The 25,058-nt window shown below is 37.5% G+C and overlaps 1 protein-coding gene across 5 annotated transcripts in view; it reads right to left on the bottom strand.

The window, feature by feature from the left end:
• The window catches only part of PIK3R4 (phosphoinositide-3-kinase regulatory subunit 4), a 38,692-nt gene extending 14,033 nt beyond the window's left edge, over positions 1–24,659 (bottom strand). For 2 of the 5 annotated variants that reach the window (XR_014494369.1, XM_083379384.1), the window contains exons 1-12: positions 24,556–24,659; positions 20,814–21,576; positions 16,122–16,255; positions 15,417–15,999; positions 14,292–14,426; positions 11,948–12,169; positions 10,258–10,431; positions 9,272–9,417; positions 8,484–8,687; positions 7,163–7,364; positions 5,814–6,013; positions 3,355–3,565 (exon numbers count right to left, since the gene is read on the bottom strand). Coding sequence is in view for 4 of the 5 variants with exons in the window: in XM_083379384.1 (XP_083235510.1) it covers positions 3,355–3,565; positions 5,814–6,013; positions 7,163–7,364; positions 8,484–8,687; positions 9,272–9,417; positions 10,258–10,431; positions 11,948–12,169; positions 14,292–14,426; positions 15,417–15,999; positions 16,122–16,255; positions 20,814–21,543 (2,941 nt within the window). In the remaining variant the exon portion in view is untranslated. Of the gene's footprint in view, positions 1–3,354; positions 3,566–5,813; positions 6,014–7,162; positions 7,365–8,483; positions 8,688–9,271; positions 9,418–10,257; positions 10,432–11,947; positions 12,170–14,291; positions 14,427–15,416; positions 16,000–16,121; positions 16,256–20,813; positions 21,577–23,518; positions 23,731–24,555 lie in introns of all 5 variants that reach the window. The other 3 variants (XM_083379385.1, XM_083379386.1, XM_083379387.1) reach the window with 3 other exon arrangements.
• Between the last annotated feature and the right edge of the window lie 399 nt (positions 24,660–25,058).

The raw sequence follows: 25,058 nt of genomic DNA, 5'->3' as shown, positions 1-25,058 counted from the left end.
GTAGTCTCTTCCTGTCCAATGAATGTAAATACAAACAGGAAAAAGGGGTCATATGATTTGCCATTTTACCTGACTTCCTTGTGACAAAGTTTGCGTATTCCACAAACTTTCCCTATTGTTTAGATTTCCAGGCTATTTGGGGGTAGTTTCCTTCTGATGCTGTAAAGCAAAGCAAAGCTGAAGAAAATTGTAAGCACAGTCACGCTCACATGATTTTCATTTAGCAATTGCTCTGTTTAATCAGCAAATTGCCAGTCCCAATTGTGGTCACTAAACAAGGACTACCTGTACTAGGCCATGTAATTTGATCTAAATTTCACCCAAGTCTTGCTCATATATAAACAACACACATTATATAATGCATGCAGAGCTATAATGGAGCAAAGGTTCATTGTTCATTGATATTCATTGTTGGAATAAATATATGTAGTAACACCTCTTTTAATGATTTTTAGCCAAACATTTTCTGTAACTGTTGATCAATCTCTTATATTTGCTTGGGAGATATTTTGGTTCATTCCTTTTTAAAACTGTTTCAACTCATGGATGTTTTGGGGCTATCCTGCAGGAACTACCTATAATAGGTCATTATAAATTCAATTCAATTTAAAACAAAATCTGGATTCAGCCACTCCAAAACTATAATTTCTTCTCTTCAGCCATTTTATTATAGACTTACTTGTATTTTTAAGGTTGCTCTTGTGTTGCATTACCCACAGTTTTTAAAATTTCATCTCATGGACAGATACCCCAATATTCTCCTGTAAAATTTCCTGTGAAATCAAAATTATTTGATCCCTCAAAGAATGTGAGCCATCTAAGTCCTGAGGCTTCAAAACAACCTCAGCCAATTATGTTCCTACCACTACACTTCATGGTTATGATGTTCTTTTTTTTGTAATTCAGTATTTTATTTTTCTCAAATAACATTTTTATTAATGCTAAAAAGTTCCACTTTCATCTATCCATAGAACACTGTTGAAGTAGCTTATTGAATCATCTAGGTGATCTCTGGTAAACCTGAAACAGGTGGCATATAATTTCTCTTCTTGTATTCTCCCATTCACAATACTTTTATGGCAGATTCACAGACATTGACAAGAAAGACCCACAAACACTTTGTCATTGACCTAACTTCCTTTGCAACCTTCTGGAGATTGCATACCTTGTCTTTGGAATAATTTTTGTTGGATGACCATTATTGGAAAGAATAATAATAGTAATACTGCATGTTCTTTACTTGTACATTTTCTGCCCTTCTGTAATTTAGCGAGGGCCCAAGTCTTCGGCAAAAGTTTTATTGCCCTTCCTATTTGTAAGCATTGGGAATTGTTTTTCTGAATCGCCTAGTGTTATCACTTAACTGGAACATTTCATTTCCACAAACATGTCTCATGAAGTGCAGATTCTCATGGTAGCAATCAACATGAGCAGGATTCCTAAAAGTCACATGATTATAATCTCATTAATTGAAACATCTGATTTAACTGATGACCTTGACAGTTGAATAACTTAATGCTTCATATAATTTTTCTCACAAGAAAGTAAATGTGTTCAATAAACATGTGATGCAGTTTATTGTTCAGGATGTTGTTTACTTAACTAGAATAACTTTAATAAAGCTCATTATGCCACTGTATGTCAAATACTGCAGGACATGGATAGTTCTACAGAATTCACCAACTTTCCCTCATCACTGTAGGTCCACCATCTTCTTGTATTCTGTAATTTTCTTCTATGCTCGCAAGGGTATTCTCATTCTCAACAGAAAGAACATTTATAGACTCTTCACTTTCTCCTTCACCATTAGTATTAATGACCAAGTTCTTAGATACAGAATCATGTTGAAAATGTAGCACATATGGCAGGCAAACTATAGCAATTTTATATTGTCAACAATGATTCTATTCAGAACGGTTCCTGCACCAACAAAAGCAGCTTACACATTTGAAAACGAGTATGAAATAAGAATTCTAAATTTCTGATGCATTCTGCTTTTGAACAACTTTTCTAATAATGTATGAAATAATTAAAATAATTATTTTAATCATTTAAAAATAATTTAGCCAATAACTGTTACAATTTATACTATGCATCTTTCATTTTCTAAGACCATTCATACTTTGCATACGATTTTCTTCTTGGAATATCAGAAATTTCATATGAATTAATATGAGCTTAAGATACTTTATATCAGTTGGAAAGTATAAATATTAACATGTCTCAGGCTGTCTTGCACCACCAATGAAAATCTCTCTACATAGATGTCATAATGTTGAAATCACTACTGAGTGAAGAAAACCTGGATAAAGACTGTTTCTAAGAACACTTTTTAGTATAAGGAATATTGTTAATATTCATTTAACATTGCAAAATGGCAATTAATAAAAATTTATGTCACCTAGAACTTTGGTTCTCTATAGCTGACAATCATTTTCATATTTTTTTGAGATTTTATTGTAGATCTTATATTTTGAGGTTTTCTTACGATAAAATGGCATACAATTAATTTTTAAGCCAATGTTCTTAGGTAGAAAAGGTATTCAGTAATTCAAAAATATCCATATAAGCGTGTCAGTTGTAATTATCAAGCTCAATACTTTGCCATATGCTTTTTGATACTTAATATATCAGGATCAGAAAATACATAGGGGTAACTATGTTATATTATAAAACATATCCTTGTTCAAAAAGTTCAGATCTTGGTCTAAAAAGAAAGGAAAAGGTATCTGAGAACAGGACGTCAGAAATATGGACATGAGAAATATGAAAATCTAGCTATTATTTTAGCCCAGAAGGGGGCACCTGCTTCTGGACTAAAATAATAGCCATATTTTGATATTTCAAAAAAATACAGCTTTAATACAACTTTGGTGTATTAAAGACTGGTGGATGAGATTATCTCATATTTTCTAGGCCAGGGGCCAGCAACCTGAAACAGTGAAAGAGCCACTCGGAACCAGTTCCCTCACAAAAGGAAAAACTGGGAGCCACAAAAAAATGTGTGCGCATGCACGTACATGCGCGCATGCGCAGAACAGTGTTTGACTGAAGAGTGGAGCCAAGGCGAGATATGCACCTACCCTGCATATTTGAATTGATTGGTTGAACTTTTTTACTCCCACTTTTTTTTTGGGGGGGACTGCACATGGCAGAGGACTGGGAGCCGCATGTGGCTCCGGAGCCACGGGTTGCAGACCTGTGTTCTAGGCAAATGATTACACAACATCAGTTACAGCTAGAATAAGCAAGTGACATTTTATCACTTTAAACTATTGGAAAGAACATAAGAAATAGAATTTCTATTTTCCAAAAACTCCTGCTATCTCAGCAGGACTAAAACCCCATGTTTACCTGGGGGTGGTGGCTTTGTCTCCCATTCTGCATTCTCCATCATCTGTTTTGCAATTCTTTCTGCATTGCATTGTTCACGCTTCTGCTGTATTAGCTGTTGAAGTTCAGTTTTACAAGTAGTAATGCGCAGTTGGTATGTTGAGGGTGAAACTACGCTGCTTATAACTTGTATAGTTGGTTTTCTGACTTGGATAGCTTGTCCATCTGCTGCCTGAAAGCCATACATAAATCACGTTGGATAATTACATGATATATAATAAAAAAAACAGAGATAACTTCTAAGCTTTTGTATTAGAAATATGCTTACATGATGTTTCATCACTTCAATTTGGCTCAACCTGCCAGTACATGAGCCCATTATTTCTGTTCTTTAAAAAATATGACATAGGGCAAGGACAAATTGCAGACCTGCTTGTTGGGAAACCAGCAAGCTAGAATTCCAAGTTCCTACATTAATAGTAAAAAATGCAGCACACTATCTAGGTTCATTATTTACAATGACTGATATGAAGATCCAAGCATAAGCAATCAAGAATGAACATCAAGCATCAAGCATCAATGACATTTAGAAATGCATTTGCTTATGTTCAATGAACAATGGCAAGTTTTCTTGAAAAAAAATGTTTATCCTCACAGTAACTGAGAAAATGTGCACTGATGTTCACCAAGTAAAAAATATTTTAATGGTGAAAGACTTAGGTTATACCATGTTTCCCCGAAAGTAAGACCCGGTCTTACTTTCTTTTGGGCTCTGAAATAAGCACTAGGGCTTACTTTTGGGGTAGGACTTATTATTTTCATGTACAGGAGGCAGAGAGCGCGGGGGCCAATGGGAGTGGGAGTGCTGCTTCTGCCAGCCCCGCCCTGTCCATCCCACTGTCTGCTTGCCTGCGGCTGCAGCAAACCAAACCTTGGTGAGACCCGGCCTCTGCCCGCCCTGCCTGCTGGCCCTACTGCTGCTGGGACATTTCTCAGCTGCGTCAGGTGCCATGTGGCCACCGAATGACTGCCCATGCTGCTTCTGCCTCGTGGGGGCTCTTTGCTGCACTGCTCTGGGCTGTGGGGCAAGTTGGCCCAGATCTTCCGTTCGACCTCCGGAGTACAGCCAGGAAGACAAAGAGCCCCCGCTAGGCCATAAGCAGCACGGGCAGCCGCTTGGTGCCCGCTGTGACTGATAAGTGTCCCAGGAGTAGAAAGGCCAGCAGGCAGGGCGGGCAGAGACAGAGGTGTGTTGAGAACTTGGCCCGCAGGCATTGCTAGAACAGTAGCAAAGCTGCAACTAGAACCGAGGTCAGACAAGGCAGTGGCAGGTTGTGCAGCAGCTGCATGGCCTACGCAGCGAGCCAGTCCTGCTGCCACCCATCGGTCTGACTAAAGACCAGCCTGGTCCAGGCACTACCGGCCCCCAGAGCAGCAGGTGCAGCATCCTGGCCTTGGCACTAACCAGGTGGCAGCAGTGGCAGCTTTTGAAATCAATCTGGGGAAGAACGGACTTACTTTCTTTCCTTTTAGCCCCTTCTGTGTTCCGTTAAGAGCCAAGTGGCAATTGCTCGGGGAAAAGGTAAGGGGAGTGATGAAGAAATCTTCCTCCCCCCTCCCCAAAGGCACTCCCAATGCTCCTAACATCAGCTGGCCACATGCCCCATCTGGTTGACGATCCTACTGCAGCTAGGGCTTACTTTTGGGGTAGGGTTTATATTAGGCCCACCCCCCCAAAAGCAAGCGAGGGCTTACTTTCAGAGAAACACAGTATGTTATATATGTGAAAGGCCTAGGTCACAGGTCGGCAACCTGCGGCTCCGGAGCCGCATGCGGCTCTTTGAGCCGTCTCTTGCGGCTCCCAGCCGCCCGGTGCGCGCGCACCTCTTCCAACGGGCAGTGGTGCGCGCGCACCTCTCCAAATGGAGAGTGGCACCGCCCGTTTGGAGAGGTGCACGCGCACCTCCCCGAATGGGCGGAGGTGCGCGCGCACCTCCCCAAACCTTTGGAGAGGTGCGCGCGTACCTCCGCGCGAATGGGCAGCGGTGCCGCTCTTTGCGGAAGCTGCCACGGCCCGTCTGCAAAGCTGCCGAAAGCGGCAGCTTTGCAGACGGGCCGTCGCCATCGGGCAACCGGGAACCGGTTCCATCTCATTTTTTAAAAAATGGCAGCCGCGTGCGTCCGCGCATGCGCAAAAAACCTTTTTGCGCATGCGCGTGCATGGACACACGCACGCGGCTCCCTCTTTTTTTAATTTGTGATGGAACCGGTTCCCAGTGGCTCTTTTTCTTTTTTAGGTTGCCGACCCCTGGCCTAGGTGTTTTATACTACACACACACACACACACACACACACACACATATTTGGCATTTACCTTCCTTATACTTTAACAAAAATACTGAGGTAGAAAAAGGTTCTTAGACATTAAAAGGAATTTTAAGGTTGAAACATAAAATTAATTAAAATATTCCATCAAATACCTGTGGAGAAGATGATAAAGATGCACAAATGCCAGCGGAGGATTCTGATCGAAGAGGTTTTCCAGTTTGGATAGCTTCCTGATCAGAGGCTTGGACATAGCCTTTGCAAAGGGGTTGCTGTATGCTGGAAGGTTCCAAAGAGCCAAACATACTCTTCCATTCTTCATTTACATTTGAATCTTGTTTTACGTGTTTTCTAGCTAAAATCAGCAAGTCCCAAAAAAAGGATTAAGATGAGACTGAACATGATGTATAGCAAAAAATCCAGAATGGTCGGGATCATTGCAGAATAAACAGATCATAGACTTATGAAGCATGATTTATTTTGACCAGATGTTAAAGGTAAAGAGGCCAGTGGTGGATCAAGAAAAATCAGTGGCTAAGTAAGAATTTGGGCAAAAATTTCAGCCTAACATTAAGTAACTGTGAAACATTCATCTTAATTCCCAAAGGTGCTTCATGCTGATAAAGTTAAACCATATAGAAATCGGACTATTTAATTTGTATTCAAAATGGATTTAGCTTCACCATAATGGTATATTATTTGCTACAAAGCTGCACATTGCTGGTTTGAAATTTGATTTCATTTCCAGCAAGATATGAAAACACCAGCTATGTGCTCAGTGTCCCAGACTGCAAGGAGTGGGGAATTATTAATTTTAAAGATTGCTTTTCACTTAATGAGACACATCTAGAAGTAGAATATTATATGGAGTTATTTACAGGTAGTTCTCAGCTTACAACAGTTCAGTGACCATTCAAACTTACAATGGCACTGAAAAAAGTTACTTATAACCATTTTTCACACTTAAGACCATTGCAGCATCCCCCACGGTCACGTGATCAAAATTCTGACACTTGGAAACTGACTCATATTTATGACAGATGCTGTGTCCTGGGGTCACCTTTTGTGACCTTCTGAAAAGCAAAGTCAATGGGGAAGCTAGGTTCACTTAACAACCGTGTTACTAACTTAACAACTGCAATGATTAATAACTGTGGCAAGAAATGTTGTAAAATGAGGCAAAATTCATTTAACAAATGTTTCATTTATCAACATAAATTCTGGGCTCAGTTATGGTCATAAGTCAAGGACTACCTGTATATACCAAGGTAGAATTACCTTGAAAAGATAAGGTAAGGAAAGCCATGGCAGAGATGCTCATTCAACAGAATCCCCCTAGTCCTTTGAGTAGTATTTTCAGGAAGCAATAAAGATGAAATGGTAGAAAAACCTACTTTTGGCAGTCCAATGACTAAATCTAAATCCCAGATACACTAATGGGTAAGAAAAATTTCCACATGTAAATTAGTAAAAAGTAAGGTGTGAACTATGAAACTATACTAACCACGTTTATCATCAGACTCCTGCTTAGTTTTGATAAGATCAACTTGTCTCCCAATTATTCCCAAAGCTGCCAAGTCAATTACGCCTTTTTGAATGCTGTCATGAAGGTGGCTCTGATCCACTATGTTGGCCTTGGCTTTATTGGACTTTAACATGAAGTCTCGTAAGGCAAGCAGCTTGTCTTCTTCTTCCTCAGTCATCCCCTATTCCCAAAACACAGAGTACTGAAATTATCATGATTGGAGAAAAACAGGTGAGAATTCCAGGTTACACATAATGTGGCAACAAAAATCAAAGTGAATCTTAGTGCCTTTTAAAAATCAAGAACTAAATTATACGTTAATAAATCCTTTGCTAAATAAAAAAACAAAACAAAAGACAAAAATAAGTTGCCTTCTAGTAATCAAAATAATTTAAGACATGGATTACCTTGCACAACCACATAATGTAAATTATTATTTTGGTAATCCAACATATCCAACAGAACTGTCAGAAAGATTATAACCTCTAAGTATGGTAGGTTCAATAAAATTATTTTTATTCATTAATGGAAACTAACATATTATATTTTATTTATACAAGCAGGTCATTTAATACATCTACATAACTGACACAAGAATTTTCTACACATATCAACCTTAAGAAAATTATCAGCTACAAAATTTAAATCAGCAGATTAAATATAAAAACATATTTCAAGGCAGTCTGGGTGGGTTGTTCCTCTGTAAGCAAAGTTTCTAACTTAGCTCTCTTTTTTCCTAAGAGAAATTTCTATTATCTAATACAGGTACCATATTTTAGAGGTCATTACTTAACTTCTGTATTTATTGTATGTTACTGTTGTTAGCCGCCCTGAGTCCTTCGGGAGTTAGGGCGGCATATAAGTCCAATAAATAAATAAATAAATAAATAAATAAATAAATAAATAAATAAATAAATAAATAAATAAATAAATAAATAAATAAATAAATGGTGACTTTTGTGAAAACAATGACAAGAGCCACCAATCTATCTGGATGTTGCACAGTTATTGCCATGATTCTCTGTATTTATTGTATGTTACTGTTGTTAGCCGCCCTGAGTCCTTCGGGAGTTAGGGCGGCATATAAGTCCAATAAATAAATAAATAAATACATAAATAAATAAATAAATAAATAAATAAATAAATAAATAAATAAATAAATAAATGGTGACTTTTGTGAAAACAATGACAAGAGCCACCAATCTATCTGGATGTTGCACAGTTATTGCCATGATTCATATCCTTGTGTGACCATAGACTGCACCTGGTTTTACTATTATGATATTGAAAAAATATTTACTTGAGAAAGTAGCTTCTTTAGCAGTTGTGCGATTGCAGGATCTTCAGGAGGTGGACAGTCAGAAAGAGTCCCACTTCTTTTTTTCTGACGAAGCTGTAGTGTTCTGAAAAGGCTACCTATATCCTTTGACCTTAGAACATAATCAAATATAGAACGGCTTACAGGCTGCTTGAGAACACTCAGGAGAACAATTTCTTTATCTATCTGCAGTTGAGGAGACAAAACAAGGAAGACATCGAGTTCCATGAAAAAGAAAACATAGGGATTTGGTTTTTTAAAGAAAGTTTTCTTCTTTCCATAGAGATCTAGTACAATGGCAGATTTTGAAAGAGGAAGTTTAAAAATTCACTTCCGGTAAAATGGTTTCAAATACTGTTTTAGATTAACTGCTGGCTTCCATTTTACAGCACTCTTTCAATTTAAAAGGCCATGGAATTGTTTCTTCCTTTGAAAATTCTTGTGAATCACAAACAACTGTTGGTTTCATTTAAAAAAGAGAACGGGAACGTCATTGGCTGCATGTGGTCACAATTTTAATTATCAGCTTCTAATTCTTCCACCATCCAAAAAATGGTTAGTAATACAGAAATGGAGAAATGTAATAAGTTGCAACAGCAGCTATTACCACTGCCATTGAAGAAAAGGTATGCAAGGGTCACTGGAGCTATTCTAGCTATGATCACTCTTAATCTAAACAGATCTCACAAAAGGAAGATGTAAAGCAAGTTTTAAGATCTTTTATAGAGTGCATTACTATGAATGATAATAATATGTGCTTGGTTTATTACCTGTATTATTGGCTGGGTGATGAAGGGGTGCAAGTAAGGCATAAGTTTGCAATAAACATCAGCAATATTCAAATGCTGTGCTACAACAGTGATAAATCCTACTGCTCCATAACGTATCCAGAGATTAGGATGGCACAAAAATGGAGCTAAAAGGAATGTTAATTTTAATTAATATGATAGGATTAGAGACATAATTCAAATTCCAGACAAAAAACTTATACAATTTCTTACAAACATGCACGTAACAATTCCAACTCAAACCGCAAATAAATGAATCCAGCAGAAGAAAGTTTCTATTATTCATCTATCATCCCTTCATAATTATAATTTTAGCAGGGGGCAGAGTATTCCATTAAGAATTTAACTCCTTTCTGCTTTGTAATATTTCTGATTATATTCCAAACTGCTCTTAATAATATCCACAAATTGAAAATTCATTGCAAAAGTCATCACATAATGTTCTACCGATAGGTAGATACTTCAGCTGGACTGCTTTCAAACTGGAAAACAGAAAGGGCTTTTTAGCTATACCTACTGATGGTGGATTTTTGGGTGATTCCAGATGGATGGTTCTTAGCACCACCATGAAAAGACATGATGCATTTTTACACCTTTTCCTTTACTATTGGTGAGTAAAGAGGTGAAAGCAGTAGGATTGTGTAGGAAGGCTGTAATTTTATGAATGTAAAATGCTATCAATGACTAAAAGAAGTTATTTGGAAAGTATTTTATTACATTTGAATGAATAGGGTAATTTAATATTGCAGCTATGTCAACGGATAATTAGATAAAGCTGTTTTAATCTAGTAGAATCTTTCCTAACTATCTGGATGTGTTCACACTACAATTGCAAGAACCCCATATTCTGGAAATCGCTTGGGTGATATTAAATTAAGGAGACTGACCATATACCATTAATTAAATTACATGCCATACAAAGATTTTTTAAACTGGGGAGAAGGGTAGAAGGGAAGGAGCTGACTTACCAATATCACACACAAACTCATATATATGAGGTTTCTGCAGAAGCCCTAATTGGCACATACAGGTAAGGGCATTGAGAGCTTTGTATATTACAAATTCTTCAACATCACTGAGTCCTTGTTGAAGCAAAGGTTTTAAAATGGAAGAACTTTGCCAGCCAACATAAGCAGCCACACCTAAAATCCAGGTAGATTTAAAAGATATAAATTATAATTCCTAAAAGACTACCGGTAAATACTTTTACAAACTGTATTCATCCTATACTGGAAGACAATTCACCTGATTTTGAAAAAGAATGAAATTGAATTTCATTTTAAGACCAGCAGCTGTTTTCTATGGATTTCTTATATTCTTTTTCAGAATTTGTTGGCACTGTTTTAGTGCTTAATGGAAGACATCAGGGATGGCAAGCCCAGGACCATTCACATGTAACTGAGTTTCAATTCTCAGCATCCTTCATTACTGGCTGGACTATAAATGTAATTTAGCAATATCTGGAGGACCATGGCTTCCCTGAACTGTGGTATTAATTTTAAGGTGGAGGACTAATCATTAGTACTAAATATGCAACCATAATATATCTCTGATTATCATATGCTGAAGGTAGACAACATGGGATGATTCATATCTATATGTCCACATCATTCCTGGTAGTCCTCAACTTAAGATCACATTTTCAATGACGGTTCAAAATTACAATAGCACTTTTCTGTTGGGTTTAACCTGTTAACTCTTTTTACAGTAGATAAGATGATAGGTCAGATTAGTTGAGTAAATAGAGCTGTAGAAGTTTATAAATTATAAACCTATTTTGCAATAGGAGAAAATTATTATTGTTAAAATATATTCATAATATTCAACTGGGGAGGGGCAATTTATGTTTATGTTTTTTTTTTCTTTTTAGGAACATTTCTGTTTTTGTCTTATTTCATTTTTTGTTTTGTTTTTTTATATTTTAACTTTGGAAAAAGAATAAAAAAATTCTTTTAAAAAATCACGATGGCACTAAATGATTTGCGACTGTGCAAATTTAGCTGTCAAGCATCCCTAATGTTATGCGATCACGTTCCAAGTGCTTACTCATGATTAGGACACTGCAGTAAGCCACAGTCATATGATCACCATTTGAGACATTCCCACCCAGATTCCCACAAGAAAAGTCAATGGAGAAGCAAGCAGGAAAGGTTGAAAAACTGTTCTTTTCTTCCCTAGGTGCCCTATTACAGTACCAAGATCTTGCAGTACTCCCACCTGAACTCTGTACCATATTCACATGCATGCATGTGGCCCTCATTAGCCTGCCTGTGTCTGGCTGACCCATGACACTCCCATACTCCCTTTTTGGGACTCTCACCTCTTCCAGCTTAATGATTTAATGACTCATGAGGTTGTGATGTTTTGACAGCCATTGCTAAGTGATATGGTCACAATATGATCTGCTTCATGACTGCATTGCTTACTGGAGCAATCCCAGTCCTAACAGTCATTGTAACCTGAGTACTACCTATATAATATTCATGGTGCATCTGACTGGTCATCTTGTGAGAGACTTTACTGACTATTGACACATAAATACAAGCTGGTTCACCTGTTCACATTAAAGGGATTTGTTTACATATAAAATTCATCAGTTAATAAAACCATTCCTCCTATAATATAATGGATGCATTATTTCTGTTGCTAAGTACTTACCCACGATGCTGTCAAAAAATGCTCCCCGTAAATGCCAATCATTCTTATCATTTAGAAAAGTGATCATATGGGAGAGAAGTACATCGTTGGCTTTTTGTCGTCCGAAAAAAACACAAAGACGTGTGATCCCATTCTCCATTAAAGTCTGTTTAACAATGTTTTCTGGATCACTTAATAAAGTGACCACTTTTTGCTGAACCATTTCATGCAAGGCCTGAAGCTCTGCAAGAGTAACACAGAAACAGATCATGCAATATATTATTTTTGTTCAGTAATCTCTTCTTTTATCTTTGCTGAATTGTTAACTTTTATGAAAATATAATAAATTATGCATTTTAACAAATTATGCTATGACATCATGAGTGCCAAATGCAACATACTATGTTACAAGAGAAAAAGTCTGGTCTACAATCCACCTCTCTTAAAACTATCATAAAAAGGTAAAGGTTCCCCCGCACATGCGTGCTAGTAGTTTCCAACTCTAGGGGCCAGTGCTCATCTCCGTTTCAAAGCCGAAGAGCCAGCGCTTGTCCGAGGACGTCTCCGTGGTCATGTGGCCGGCATGACTAGATGCCAAAGGCGCACAGAACGCTGCTACCTTCCCACCATAGTGGTCCCTATTTTTCTACTTGCATTTTTATGTGCTTTTGAACTGCTAGGTTGGTAGAAGCTGGGACGAGTAACAGACGCTCACTCTGTTATGCGGCACTCGGGATTCAACCCTCCAAACTGCTGACCATCTGATCGACAAGCTCAGCATCCTAACCCACTGAGCCACTGCGTCCCAAAAACTATCATAATGTATGATAAATAAAAGAGGGAGCAGGACTTCAAAGCTAAGGGGAAATTTAAATATGAATTAATGTGGCATTCTCTCACATATTTTGAAAGTGAGCTATAGCAATACTTTATAACATTTGGCTATCAGACCATCAAAAACCCAAGATCAAGTCACTTAATTATTTTGCTCACAGCACGTAGCCTATATGAGATGCAACATACCACCTATACTGCCGTCACCTTAAAACAATTTAATTACAGAAGAGATGGAAAACCTCTAAAAGGTCAGGCACTACAGTTGGGCTTTTCAATCTTTGGAGAGTCTCAGAAACATATGTTATGACATGGTGATGTTATTGGTTGGGGCATAGTTTAAATGTATCAGCTCATTTTGGGGCATTCTAAGAATGGGAATTGAGAATGAGAGATCTTTGGGAAGCAACTCTTTAAATCTTCTGGAAATTACAAAAAAGGGCCCAAAACCATACCCTGGAATTCAAGGAGTCAGTCTCCAAAAAATCTATAGGGAATCAGGTTAGGAAGGGTGGAATAATGGAAAGTAGGTTTAAAAAGAACATGAATGGCTTAGAGAGGGGGGAAAATTATGCTCCAACTAGTGAAGTAACTTCCATTCAATTCAAAAATCCTTCCAAGTTAGCACTGATCTTGCATTAGGTAATAATATCAGTTATGTAGGCCTAAAACAAGGCATTTAAAGTCTATTCTATTGCTCAAATTGGAACTAGTGTAATAGTGCTCGAAACACAGAATCTCAGAATCAAATATCTCCAGTGGTGCACAGCAATATTAAAATAACTGCATATTAATTTCTTTTACATATTCATAAGATGGCATGCATGAAGTCTTGTGTGTGTAAATATATGTGTATGTGTATATGTGTATATGTGTGTATGTGTGTGTATATATATGTATATGTAAGTGTGTGTGTGTGTGTGTGTGTGTGTGTGTGTGTGTGTATGTATGTATACTGTACATGAGATCCATATAAAATTTGAAAATTTTCTTAACCAGAAGATTGACCAACTTAAGATAGGGGTATTTATTTTTTGAGATAAATTGTGATTTAACAAAGGAACATTAACATGCAATCTACTAAGTGGATTGTTAACAACACTACCTCACTGTTCTTCTATTTTATTTAAATGCTTTAGATAAGGGTCTTCAAACTTGGTCCTTTTATGACTTGTGGACTTCAACTCCCAGAATTTCTCAGCCAGCATGGCTGGCTGAGGAATTCTAGGAACTGACATCCACAAGTAATAAAAGGGCCAAGTTTGAAGACCCCTGTCGTAGATTATGATAAAATAGCATAATTTCCAAAAAGGGGGGAATTTTTGGTATCTTTTTGGAATCAGACAACATTCTACCAGATATAGTGCAACTGCAACTTCCATAATTCCTAGCCAGCATATTTTGAAAGTTCTAGGCTTGGAAAGTTCTAGGCTTTCAAAAAGCATGAAAAACAGAAATCCTATCCTGTAGATGTTTACCTGGAAATTATATGCATCATACTTAAGGTAAGTCAGTATAAGAAATACATTACCAGTATCATAATTTTCACTAGGATGTGTTGCATCATCTGTTTCTTCACTGTTTGGTTCATTTTCCATGTTCAGAGTTTTCAACTGGACTAGCTCCAAAAATCTCAGAGCAGTTTCAGCCAACAATGCTATGTTCTCTGCAAAGATGAAAAGAAAAGGCAAAGTGTCACAGAATAAATATAACTAGAACTATATTAATCTTAGTCATAGAAGGTTCACTAATGCCTTCCAAACCCTCTAAAATAATTTCCATTCAAAAAGTACATTTTTCTAGGTAATTTCCAAAGATGCCTCTCTCTATATTTATATAATTGGGCTTGTTCACCTAAAAACTCTGAATGGTTCTTGGATGACCACCCAAAGAAAACCGAAAAATGAACTAAGATTTTTTCTCAATCCTATAAAGTAATTATTACATTCTTAAAATACAAACATAACAATGTACATTTCAGGAAAAAGTTGGTAGTGCACTGAATGTGAACACTAATGTTTCCATGGGTAATATTAATTATCCTTCCAGACTCCTTCTCCAGGCTACAAGAAAGACTAATTTGTAATATCATATTTATTGTTAAGAGTACCTCTTGGTCCCACATAAGCATTCTCAAGGAATACCAATAGAAATACCATAAGCTTATTTTTTTTTGTTTCATTAAAAAAATGCTTGTAATAGAAATATAGTGTCCCATTAAGTTATATAGGTAGCAGAGAGCCTTCTTATACAACCCATATTGGGTAAATAAGGCTTGAAAATAGCCACAATCACTATGGGAGGAATTGTATGACTCCATACATATCCTTGAGAGACATTCTGTGTGAGAAACTAGAACATTATTTTAAAGTTTCAGGGCATCCACCAACTTGATTATATAGAGATGCCTATACAAAATGGCACTGAATATTACACAAAATCAAGAAACATTCTTGCTATGAAAGTTGTATCCAATTTTCAATCTTGATTTTTAATAACTTAAAGTCTCATATAAAGGGATAAAATTCAGTACCTAAATCACCTTTACATGTAATTAGCTGCCATCTTTATTATTTACAAGAAAAACAAATAACAGATGAACAAATGAGTCCTAGTAATTTTTCATCTTATCTCCCAGCCCACACTCACGTCTTACCAGCATATGCTAGTCTGACAATAGTTGCTTCGTCCTGGGCCAGGTGTGCAATACCTGGCAATATGTACTCTGGATAGATATTGGTATCATTCCGTGGAACTTCTTTAACCAAAGTCAGAACTTTAGTGAGTGTCCTAACAGCCTCTGCCCTCACTCGGGGCACAGAGTCATTGCTGAAGTGCAAGAGATAAGGGGTGATACGATCCAGTAGGATTTCTACACTTAACTTAGGTGTCAACTGAAGAATCAACTCCAAGGCAGCCAGTTTTGAATCACAGTATTTCAATGTCTGCAGACACGAAGTTATCACTGACACCAAGATGACTAATCCGTTTTCCTTTGTCTCTCCCTCAGCCTTTTCTGTTTGATCATGCCCACAGAGATTGTGGATTATATTGTCCAGGTCTTTACGGATAACAAGGATGCGCTCATCAGCAGATACAAAGGTTTCCTTGGCAAATTGTGCCATATATGGCTGAAGGAAAGTGTAGAATATTTCTGGAAATGCATTGTTACGTTGTTGCTTCAAGTAATCTTCAGCTGCTAAACGCTTTTCAGGTTCACACCGGATCATCTGAATAACCTTCAGGGGGAAAAAAAAAGAGGCCAAGGTAGCAGAGTGAAGGGGGACAATTCAGAAAGAATGCTGTTAAATAAATACAAAAAAATGCAGTAAGCCACCATAAAGGGAGTAGAATTATTTACCAATTCTCTAATACTTCGATCTTCAATTTTACTCAGGACCTGTTCAGGGGAAAAGAGGCCATTTCTATATGCCAAAAGCTGTGACAAATCAAAGAGAGGCACACCTTCTGTAAACAGCTCAGCTATTACACAACCTAGGGGGGGAGGAAAGAAAATAAGGAGCAGACAATTATGATTTATTTATTTATTTATTATTTCTAAACCACATTTACTGGCTTCGATGATCATAACAAAATCAGTTATGTTTTCTAACTACTAGATCTGGACTATCTACAATGTGCTATTAGCACTCTTTAACCCTATAATTACAACTATGGAAAGTTTTAATTTTTAATTCCACGCTTATCTAAAACCACCTGCTTTGGACAGCTCTATTCTAGATTGCTAGTAAAAATATCACATACCTGGCTGTTGTTTAACATGAAAAAAAAAAATCATTCCATATTTGCATGCCAAAATCCTGATTAGATGAAAATGCATATGCTCTATTAATTTGTGTTCATTTGTTAAAAATGTGAGAGAGCATTCTTCACATATACAACCTAGCTGCAATGGGATCATATTGATCTACCCATCATGTGGACTCAACATTTCTGAGACCATGTAAAAAACAAAAAGGATCAGCTTTCTCCACTTCCTTAATAATTCTCATGTGTTTAGTAGCCTAATTGTACAGTATCAGTCTGCATCTTGCAGCTAGGAAAAAGGAGGCAGTGAGATTTATGGAAAATCAAACTTGGAGTAAGGAATTCAGTTTCCATTTTTCCTAAGCCAACATGGCCAATGTCAAGAGAGATAGTGGAGTTTTGCCAAAGTATCTAGAAGCCATCAAGGCAACCACCGTTATTGTAACTTTTAAAAGAAACAGAAACCCTACCTCGTTGAAGTGAGAGGGGAAAAAATATTACTCATACTGGGGTTTTTTTTCCTGGTATCCTAAGAAATCCAGAAAAGATCAAACAAACAGAACAAAAAAATTGATTCTCTTTCAACAGGTATTAAAAGTAGTGGCTCGAAACAAAGTAAAAGGTGTAGATTTGGCTTTTCAAATTGATAAGACAGGTATATGCAGCCTCTGATAATAGTTTTCCCAATAGTTGGCTGTAGCAAGATCATTTAAACATATTTGGAAGCTCACTTTAAAGAAAGTTTGGACCCTGAATATATATATGGGAAGTGCCATGATCAAATATTTGTCATGGTGATTAATTAAAAACAGGTATACTACACTTCCAATCCTGTCTTGGAGCATCATTCTGACACAATTGCCAACAATTGCCTGCTTTAAATTTATTGCCAACTGATAATATTAGGAGCATAGATGTACCCATCTCCTTCACTGGAGAGACTTTTCACTTCAACTGAAAAGAAAGCCATCAAATATAATAACAGGGAAAGGATCAGTTATGCAATTTGGCTTGCTAAAAACCTAAAGATATTGTTTCTACTTCTTTTTATTTGATGTATAGATTTTTGCAACTACATACAGTGATTACTTTAAGTACAAGTTAGCAAAGACAATACAACAAGTAATGTAAAAAGCTCCTGTGCCTTTTGTGAAGCCACAATGAAGCTTGAAATTATTCATACAAGTAAACAACCTGCACAAACTATCTAATCTAAAATCAGATGAAAATTGAATACTAAAAAAATATTATTTAAATGTTCTGTTTTATTATTATAGTATTCTATATTATCAAAATAGTTTATAATTTTGTTACTCATCTGTTTAGGGTTACTTAGAAGATTCAATCTGAAACATTGTCTACAACAGGGGTGTCAAACTCGCAATGTCATGTGACGTGTCGTGACGTATCATGATTTGTTTTCCATTGCTAGCAATGGGGTGGGTGTGATTTCGCCATGATGCATCCGGCGTGTGTGCTAGCAGTTTGACACCCCTGGTCTACAACTTTTTAAAGCAGCCCTTGTTTTTCTTGGAGCCATGGAGGAACTACAAAGGACAATTGTATATCAGGAAATGAATTAAGTGCATTTATTAATTTAAACAAATTAATTATTATGTTTACTGCTTTCTTGGGTCATCCATGTCTTCATCATCTTCTCTCTGGGTTACTGCAACATGCTATACAAGGAATTGCTCCTAAAGACCACTTGGAAACTTCAGCCGCTCTGGAATGAAGCGATGGGAGTAGTAATGGGGGCCTCTAGGGTTGCCCATATAACCCCTCTATTATTGTAATGCCAGGTTTGTTTTTTATTGTTTTATATTTTAACTGGTTGTGTTTTACAGTTTTTAAAATGATTTTATATGTTTTTTAATCTTTTTAAATCTTTCAGATTTAATAAATAAATACGTCAGTCATTTACAATAAGAAAACAATAAAACACAAAATAAGCAACATTTAAACAAAGTTTAATAAAAATAAAAACTGGACACATAATTACAGGAAGTGCCCAAAAGTTGTTATAATAAGGACCTTCCAAATTTCGAGGAGCAGCAGCTTTCTACAGCCAAGGAACTTTACCACAAAGACCCTCTGGTAAGAAACTACTAGATGAGACTCAGGAACTTAAGAGTATATAGCAGGATCTCCCATCATGCTATTGCATATTTATCTCTATAGTAAAGGTATGTTAATATATATTTTGATATGCTAGAACATTAACTTGGAATTTGGCCTTAATTGACAGCCAATGCTATTGCATCATCAAAAGTGAACATGTGAACCACCAGTTGCCCTTCTCAATAACCAGGCAGCTGAAGTCTGAATGTCATGAAAATTCAGGAGCAGCTATAAACCACGTCCCACCTATAATTGTTGAAAAATATTATGTTTGAATTGCCATTTATTTGAAGCATCTTTTTCTATTTTCCTAGCATACAAATATACAGAAACTATTTTTATTCAGCATATTTTACAACTCTAGATCAACTATAGAAATATCAAAAAAGTTTCCTTGGGACAATATGATTTCAAAACACAGATGGCCACAAACCCACAACTATTTGCCTCCCCTGTGTGTCAAAAGTAACTGCTTGCAGAATACTAAAAATCGGAGAAAACAAGGCTTGATCTTTCATAGTTAACGGCTTTCTGGGTATGGCACTTTTTACAAAAACAGTAAGAACTTCCAGATATTCTTCTATATATATTCTGAAGAAGTGTATCACATTCACCCAAAAAACAAACCTAGCTTTATTATTTCCAAGGAAGCTTTAAGGTAACCAGCTAGATAAATTGTTGCAGAATTCAACCTGGGTTAGTCACCAGGACCAAAGTTTCAGTCTTCAGAGCTTTCTGACTTGTGCTGGAGCCTATCCTCAGGAAACTTCTCTCTACCAAAATGTGCTTTAGGCTGTTCTATGCACAGTATTTATATAGTGTCTGGTTATGTGTCGCTTTTTATTTGTTGATTGGGGTGTTGATGGCTGGCTATTAAGTTGCTGGCTGTTATTTTCTTGTGCTGCCAAGTACTCTACTCCCAAGTGCTTGATAAACTGGTGATAAATCCTGCTGAGTGACAAGGGGCGCATTTCCCAGGCTTCAATCATTTCTCTATTTTGTACCTGCTCAGCCAACAATTTTAGTAGCTGTGAAATTGAATGTATGTCCTTGTTCATTACAATGTGAGGCTACCAATGAGTTTGGGTCCCCACACTTGACCATTTGTTTGTGTTCTTGCAATCTGGTGGTTAGCTTCCTCCCTCTGTCCTACGAAGTCAAAGGGTAACCCATGCATGGGATCTGGTAGATTACATTAGAAGTTTCTCCCACCTCCAAGCGATCTTTGCAATACATGATTTATCCTCATATAGTAGCCTCTGGGCAGTGCGTAATCCCCACCTGCAGATCTCAGAAGCTACATTCTATTGCTTCCGAAATGTTTTTGATGTATGGCAGGGTGTGCCATGTAGTTAGTCTTGTATCTTCTTTCTTCCTTTCTCTCCCTTGCATGCTGCACAGGCATCTTCTATATAACAACCATTTTGGAAGCAGTAGAATACAGCCTCCAAGATCTGCAAGTCAGTCAACAAGAGTGCTTTATTTATCATCAGCTTATCAGGTCCTTAGGAGCCAAGTACTTGGCAGCGCAAAGAAACAATAGCCAATGACTGAATAGCCGGCCATCAACATCCCAATCAACAAATAAAAAGCCACACACAACCAGATACCACCTAAATAGTACACATATAATGGTAGAGAGTTCCTTGAGGATGGGCTCCAGCACAAGTCCAAATTTTGAAAGCCTAAACCTCTGGTCCTGTTGACTGACCTAGACTGGATCCTGCAATACTATCCTGGGACACATATTATTTGTCTTCATTCATTAGATAAACTGAATTAATCACATGATGGCCAGATAATTTAGAGTGATTCTCAAGCTTCATAACTTTATGATGGGTGGACTTCAGTTTCCACAATTCCTCAGCCAGCATGGGTTCAAGCTGCCACAATTGAGGAACACTGCTTTAGAGAACAGATCCCCAAAATTGCAGTATTGTGTGCTGGCTGGGTCTTCTGGGAGTTGAAGTCCACATATCTTAAGGTTACAAAGTTTGAGAAACTTTGTAGTAGTTGATCCCAAATTTGCACAGAAGTTCCCCTAGCTTCTTCCAGAAATCAGAACATACTTTTCAATACTAATTTTCAAAATTGAAGTGTTTACTACTCATTATTTATGAAGGCAAAACACAGATTATCCTTAACTATTATTACTTTGAAATACCTGCAGAAAATATATCCATTGCACGTTTCAATTCCCCTCTGCTGCGTTGATTACTGTTGACCAAATCAACCAGGGGAGTGGAAGGATCTCGTATATTCTCCAATTCTGTGGCAAACATACTGCCATCAACAAAGCGCTCTGGAGCAATGTAACATGTTCTCCTTCTCGAAGTATCAAAGAAATAATTGAAATCAGCAGGATTGTCTTCAGGGAGGTAGGTTGGTTTAAAGCTTGCAAAATCTGTTAAAAGGACCCAGTTCCAGCTGGTCACCATCACATTTTCAGTTTTGATGTCTCCATGCCGGACTCCAGACCTGTGTGCTTGATCTACTGCAGTCAAGATCTGGAAAGCAATCCATCTCTTTTCAATGTTGTTTAGGAATGGCCGGGTGCTAATTCGATCATAAAGATTATCTCGCACATATTGTCTGAACAACATGGCTGCTTTTTCAGATAATGTGGCTTTCTGAAAAGGAAGACAATTTTGTGCAGAATGCAATCGTATTTTCAGTTCCTCCAACTCCTGCTTGTAACTAGTTAATGGTAAAGTTGGATCTTGAATGGCAAACACTTTGACAACCACTAAGCCTTCTCGATGTTTAGCTCGGGCAACTTTAAAAAAACGAGTGCTGCCCAATCTTTTGTCATATTCAAAATCATGGATGTCTGAGAAGTAGCTGTCAACAGAAAGTATCTGAGAGGGGGCAATGCCAGCCAGCTGATTCCCCATTGCAACTTCTTCACTTTAATATTACTATGCCACCTAAAAAACACAAAGTTATTTTGTCACTTTGACTGATATTATTCTCAACCTAAGATATTTATGCACTTCTCCCATTCAAATTATTAACAGAGTTGCTCTATAATTTATAATAAAAAATAATAAGTTTAGTAATTATTTCATTTATGTAATTTAATTAAAACTTATAACTCTATAAAACTATTGATTAAAATATATTTTTACCCTTCAGAACTCAAAGCAGTTTCTCAGTAGCCAAATTTTTCACAAAAAAATCCTATTTTACTTATGTTTTTGTGGTCCCTTATATTAATTTCTGATATTACAGTTTTTCTTTCCTGATATCTACTTATATAAATCAATGGTTACAACAGAAGCCCAATTTATTTTACATTTTTAAATCATGGTAATTATTAAAAATATTCCCAAGGATCTAAGTGGTTTATTAAATCTTATCCTTTTTTACAAGAAGCAAACAAAACTATATTGTAATTTATTAAAACAATTACATTATTTATAAAACAATGGATAGATTCTTTTCTGGACCAGATTATGATTATACCTATAGTGATTAAAGTTATCAAATTTAATAGGTGTATTATTGCTAATAAAGCTTGTAAATGGCAATCATCTGACTCTAAGTTGAGGCCTGGTCACAAAGTCACTTTTTCCAATGCTGTCATAACACTGAATGCTCACTAAACAGGTCACTCATTAACTGAGGACTACCTGTATATTTATTCTCCTTCTCCTGAGGTGGTGAAAATATTTCCTAATCTTAGAACAGAGGTCCCCAACCTTTTTAGCACCAGGGACCAGTTCCATGGAGAGGTTTTCTGCAGAACGGATAGGGCATGGTTTCATGTACTGCCTGCATCCCGCAGATGGGGCTTTGCTTGTTTGTGTGGACCAGTTACTGGCATGCCTGGTGCCGGTCCATGGACTGCAGGTTGGGAACCCGTCTTGGAACCCTAAAAACTTATCATGGCAGAGATGGAGCAAGAATAACCTTGTATCAGCTGAATCCAGAGCATCTTGTCTACCACAGTGGCCCTGGGAATAATTGCGCCTTTATATTAAACTGATGTTACAACTTTTTTTTGCTGAACGAAAAAGGAAAGGGAAAACAAAGCATCCCCCCTAGTTACATGATCAAAACTCAGACACTTGGCAACAGGCTTATATTTATGATGGTTGGAGTGTCCCAGGGTCATGTAATCACCTTTTGTGACCTTCTGACAAGCAAAGTCTATGGGGAAGCCAGATTCATTTAACAACCATGTTAGTAACGTAACAAATGTAGTGATTGTGGATGTACGTTGAGGACTTTATGTATTACACTTATATCTTGCCTTTATTTTTTTACAACTCAGTGTGGCATACGTATGTTTCCTACCTATTTCTTGTGGGGTCAAATGATAATGTTACATAAACAATAAATATTATTGCTAATATAAACTACAGCCAATGACCTTAACAATTACCACAAAAAGCTTACACTTACTATACCTAAGGGACTATATTCTATGTCTACTGTATGTATTGTTATAATTTTTCTGACTTTCAGTAATCCAAGTTGCAAGTCCATCTAGAATCATTGGTAGTCAGGCAGCCTATAAAAGGTATAAATAAAGCTATCTTTCTTCCAAATTTAAATTTCTGATATTTTTTTAAGTTGCACTTTATGCTTTAGTCCTTTGTTATACTTTTTTCAGCCATTGTCCCTAATATTTATATACATATATTTTTGAGCAATCTACTTGCTTAGCAGTTTGCTATTTAGTAGGTAAACACTTTTTTTATGACAATTTTATATTCCTGTTAGTTTTAATATTAAAATTCCTTAGTATTGTATCTGCATTTATAGCATTACAATGAATTATTTTATTTACTTCCACTGATTTTAGAAAACATTATGCAATAACTGTAGAAAATGCTAGTCAGTGATCATAATAGTAAACTTAACTGAAAAAGATTTTCTGAAGCGGTAACACCAGAATTACTGCTTGTCTCTCCTCCAGTATTATCTTCTGGGCCAGTACTGTAATGTACAATATCCAGCTTCTTTCTGAAATTTATTGTCAAATATAAACTTCACATCTTACTGTCCCATATTAGGTTTCCCATATTAGGTCTTTTCATATGCTGAATTGCATTTCTCCAACCTGCATGGACATTCTTCAGGAAGAATGAACAAAGAAACATTCTGTACTTTTTTCACATTCCTAGAAAGGCCATTTACACCGTATACACCATTAAGGTATAGAAAGAATTGAACTATAAAGTGGTTTACCTAGTTCTGGCATAACAGTTTATCAACCCAGCTGTTTTTGAGAATGATGATGATTAAACAAATCATTGTACTTGTGACAAGTTGAAACCAACTGGCTCGTCAAAATCAATTTGTCTGCTTTTCTCTTCATTTCTACAAAATTTCACTGCCTATCATCTCCTCTCCCCATCCCCAATCGGATGATCTTGATACGTTGTCAAGCCATAGGTTTCTCTGCTTTTAGCAGTCCCTTATTGCCATCAAACAACAACTTCTTGAGGAACATCTTGACTGGGATCTACTGCCTTCGCTGGCTGCTCGTTAGGCTTCGGTAGCTAATGGCAGACTTGAGCTTGGACTTTCCAAGCCCTTTACTCGCCACATCCTACTCGCTTGTAGGGGGAGTTCAAACAACAGGGGAGCGCTAGAATTTTCTAAAATATTGCGAAATAGAGGCATTCTTCCAAAGAAAGCAAGTGGAAATCCCCAAGTTGAGGGGGTCTTTTTCCTCCTCCCGCCTCATGCCATGCACGGTCAGCGACCCCCGGGTATGCTTCGTTGGCTGCCGAAGACGCGCGACCGTAGTCCGAATCACCTTCTGCAAAACTGCTCTTAATGCCCCACAAGCGCATCCACCAGCTTCCATGCTACAGATGGACCAAGCCCCGAGAAAGCTAGCAAGCTAGCTCTCTTGCCCGTATTTTCAGCCGCTCCCTCCTTCCACGACTCACCCCTTTGTCGCCAAAACTAGAGGGGGCCCGACCCGGGCAACCCAGGCCAACAGGGCCCAGAGCGATTTCAGCTTCTTTGCTTACACGGAACCGGTAAGCATTACACAAAAGGAAGGAGGAGGTGGCGTCGTGAGCTCACATCCTGACGGGGTGAGAAGACGTAACCCGGGAGGCAGGCCGGTTGAACGCCAGCCTTGCCTCTGGGTTAAGAGAGCCAGCGAAGAAGCCGTGCGGAAGGTGGGGGATAGCTTAGGCAGATAAGGTCGGTAGGGGTTGGAAGAGGAGCTGCAGGAGCACAGAAATGTCGGCGTTTTAACTCTCACAACCCTGATTGGGAGGGACGCCTCCGTGGTTGTGACTGGTTCGCTGCCCTCGAAGGAGCTTCCAGTTTTTGTATTTAAGCTTATTTATGGAATTTATACTCCAGCCATTTGCACACACTTCAGACAACTAGTAAGGTATAACCATGCTCAATAACAAAAGCATTAATGAACCATACTAAC

The sequence above is a fragment of the Vipera ursinii genome (assembly GCF_947247035.1).
Source record: "Vipera ursinii genome assembly, chromosome: Z".
NCBI lineage: Eukaryota > Metazoa > Chordata > Lepidosauria > Squamata > Viperidae > Vipera > Vipera ursinii.
Note: the sequence above shows the minus strand (reverse complement) of the source record. Positions and strands in the feature narration are given on the sequence as shown.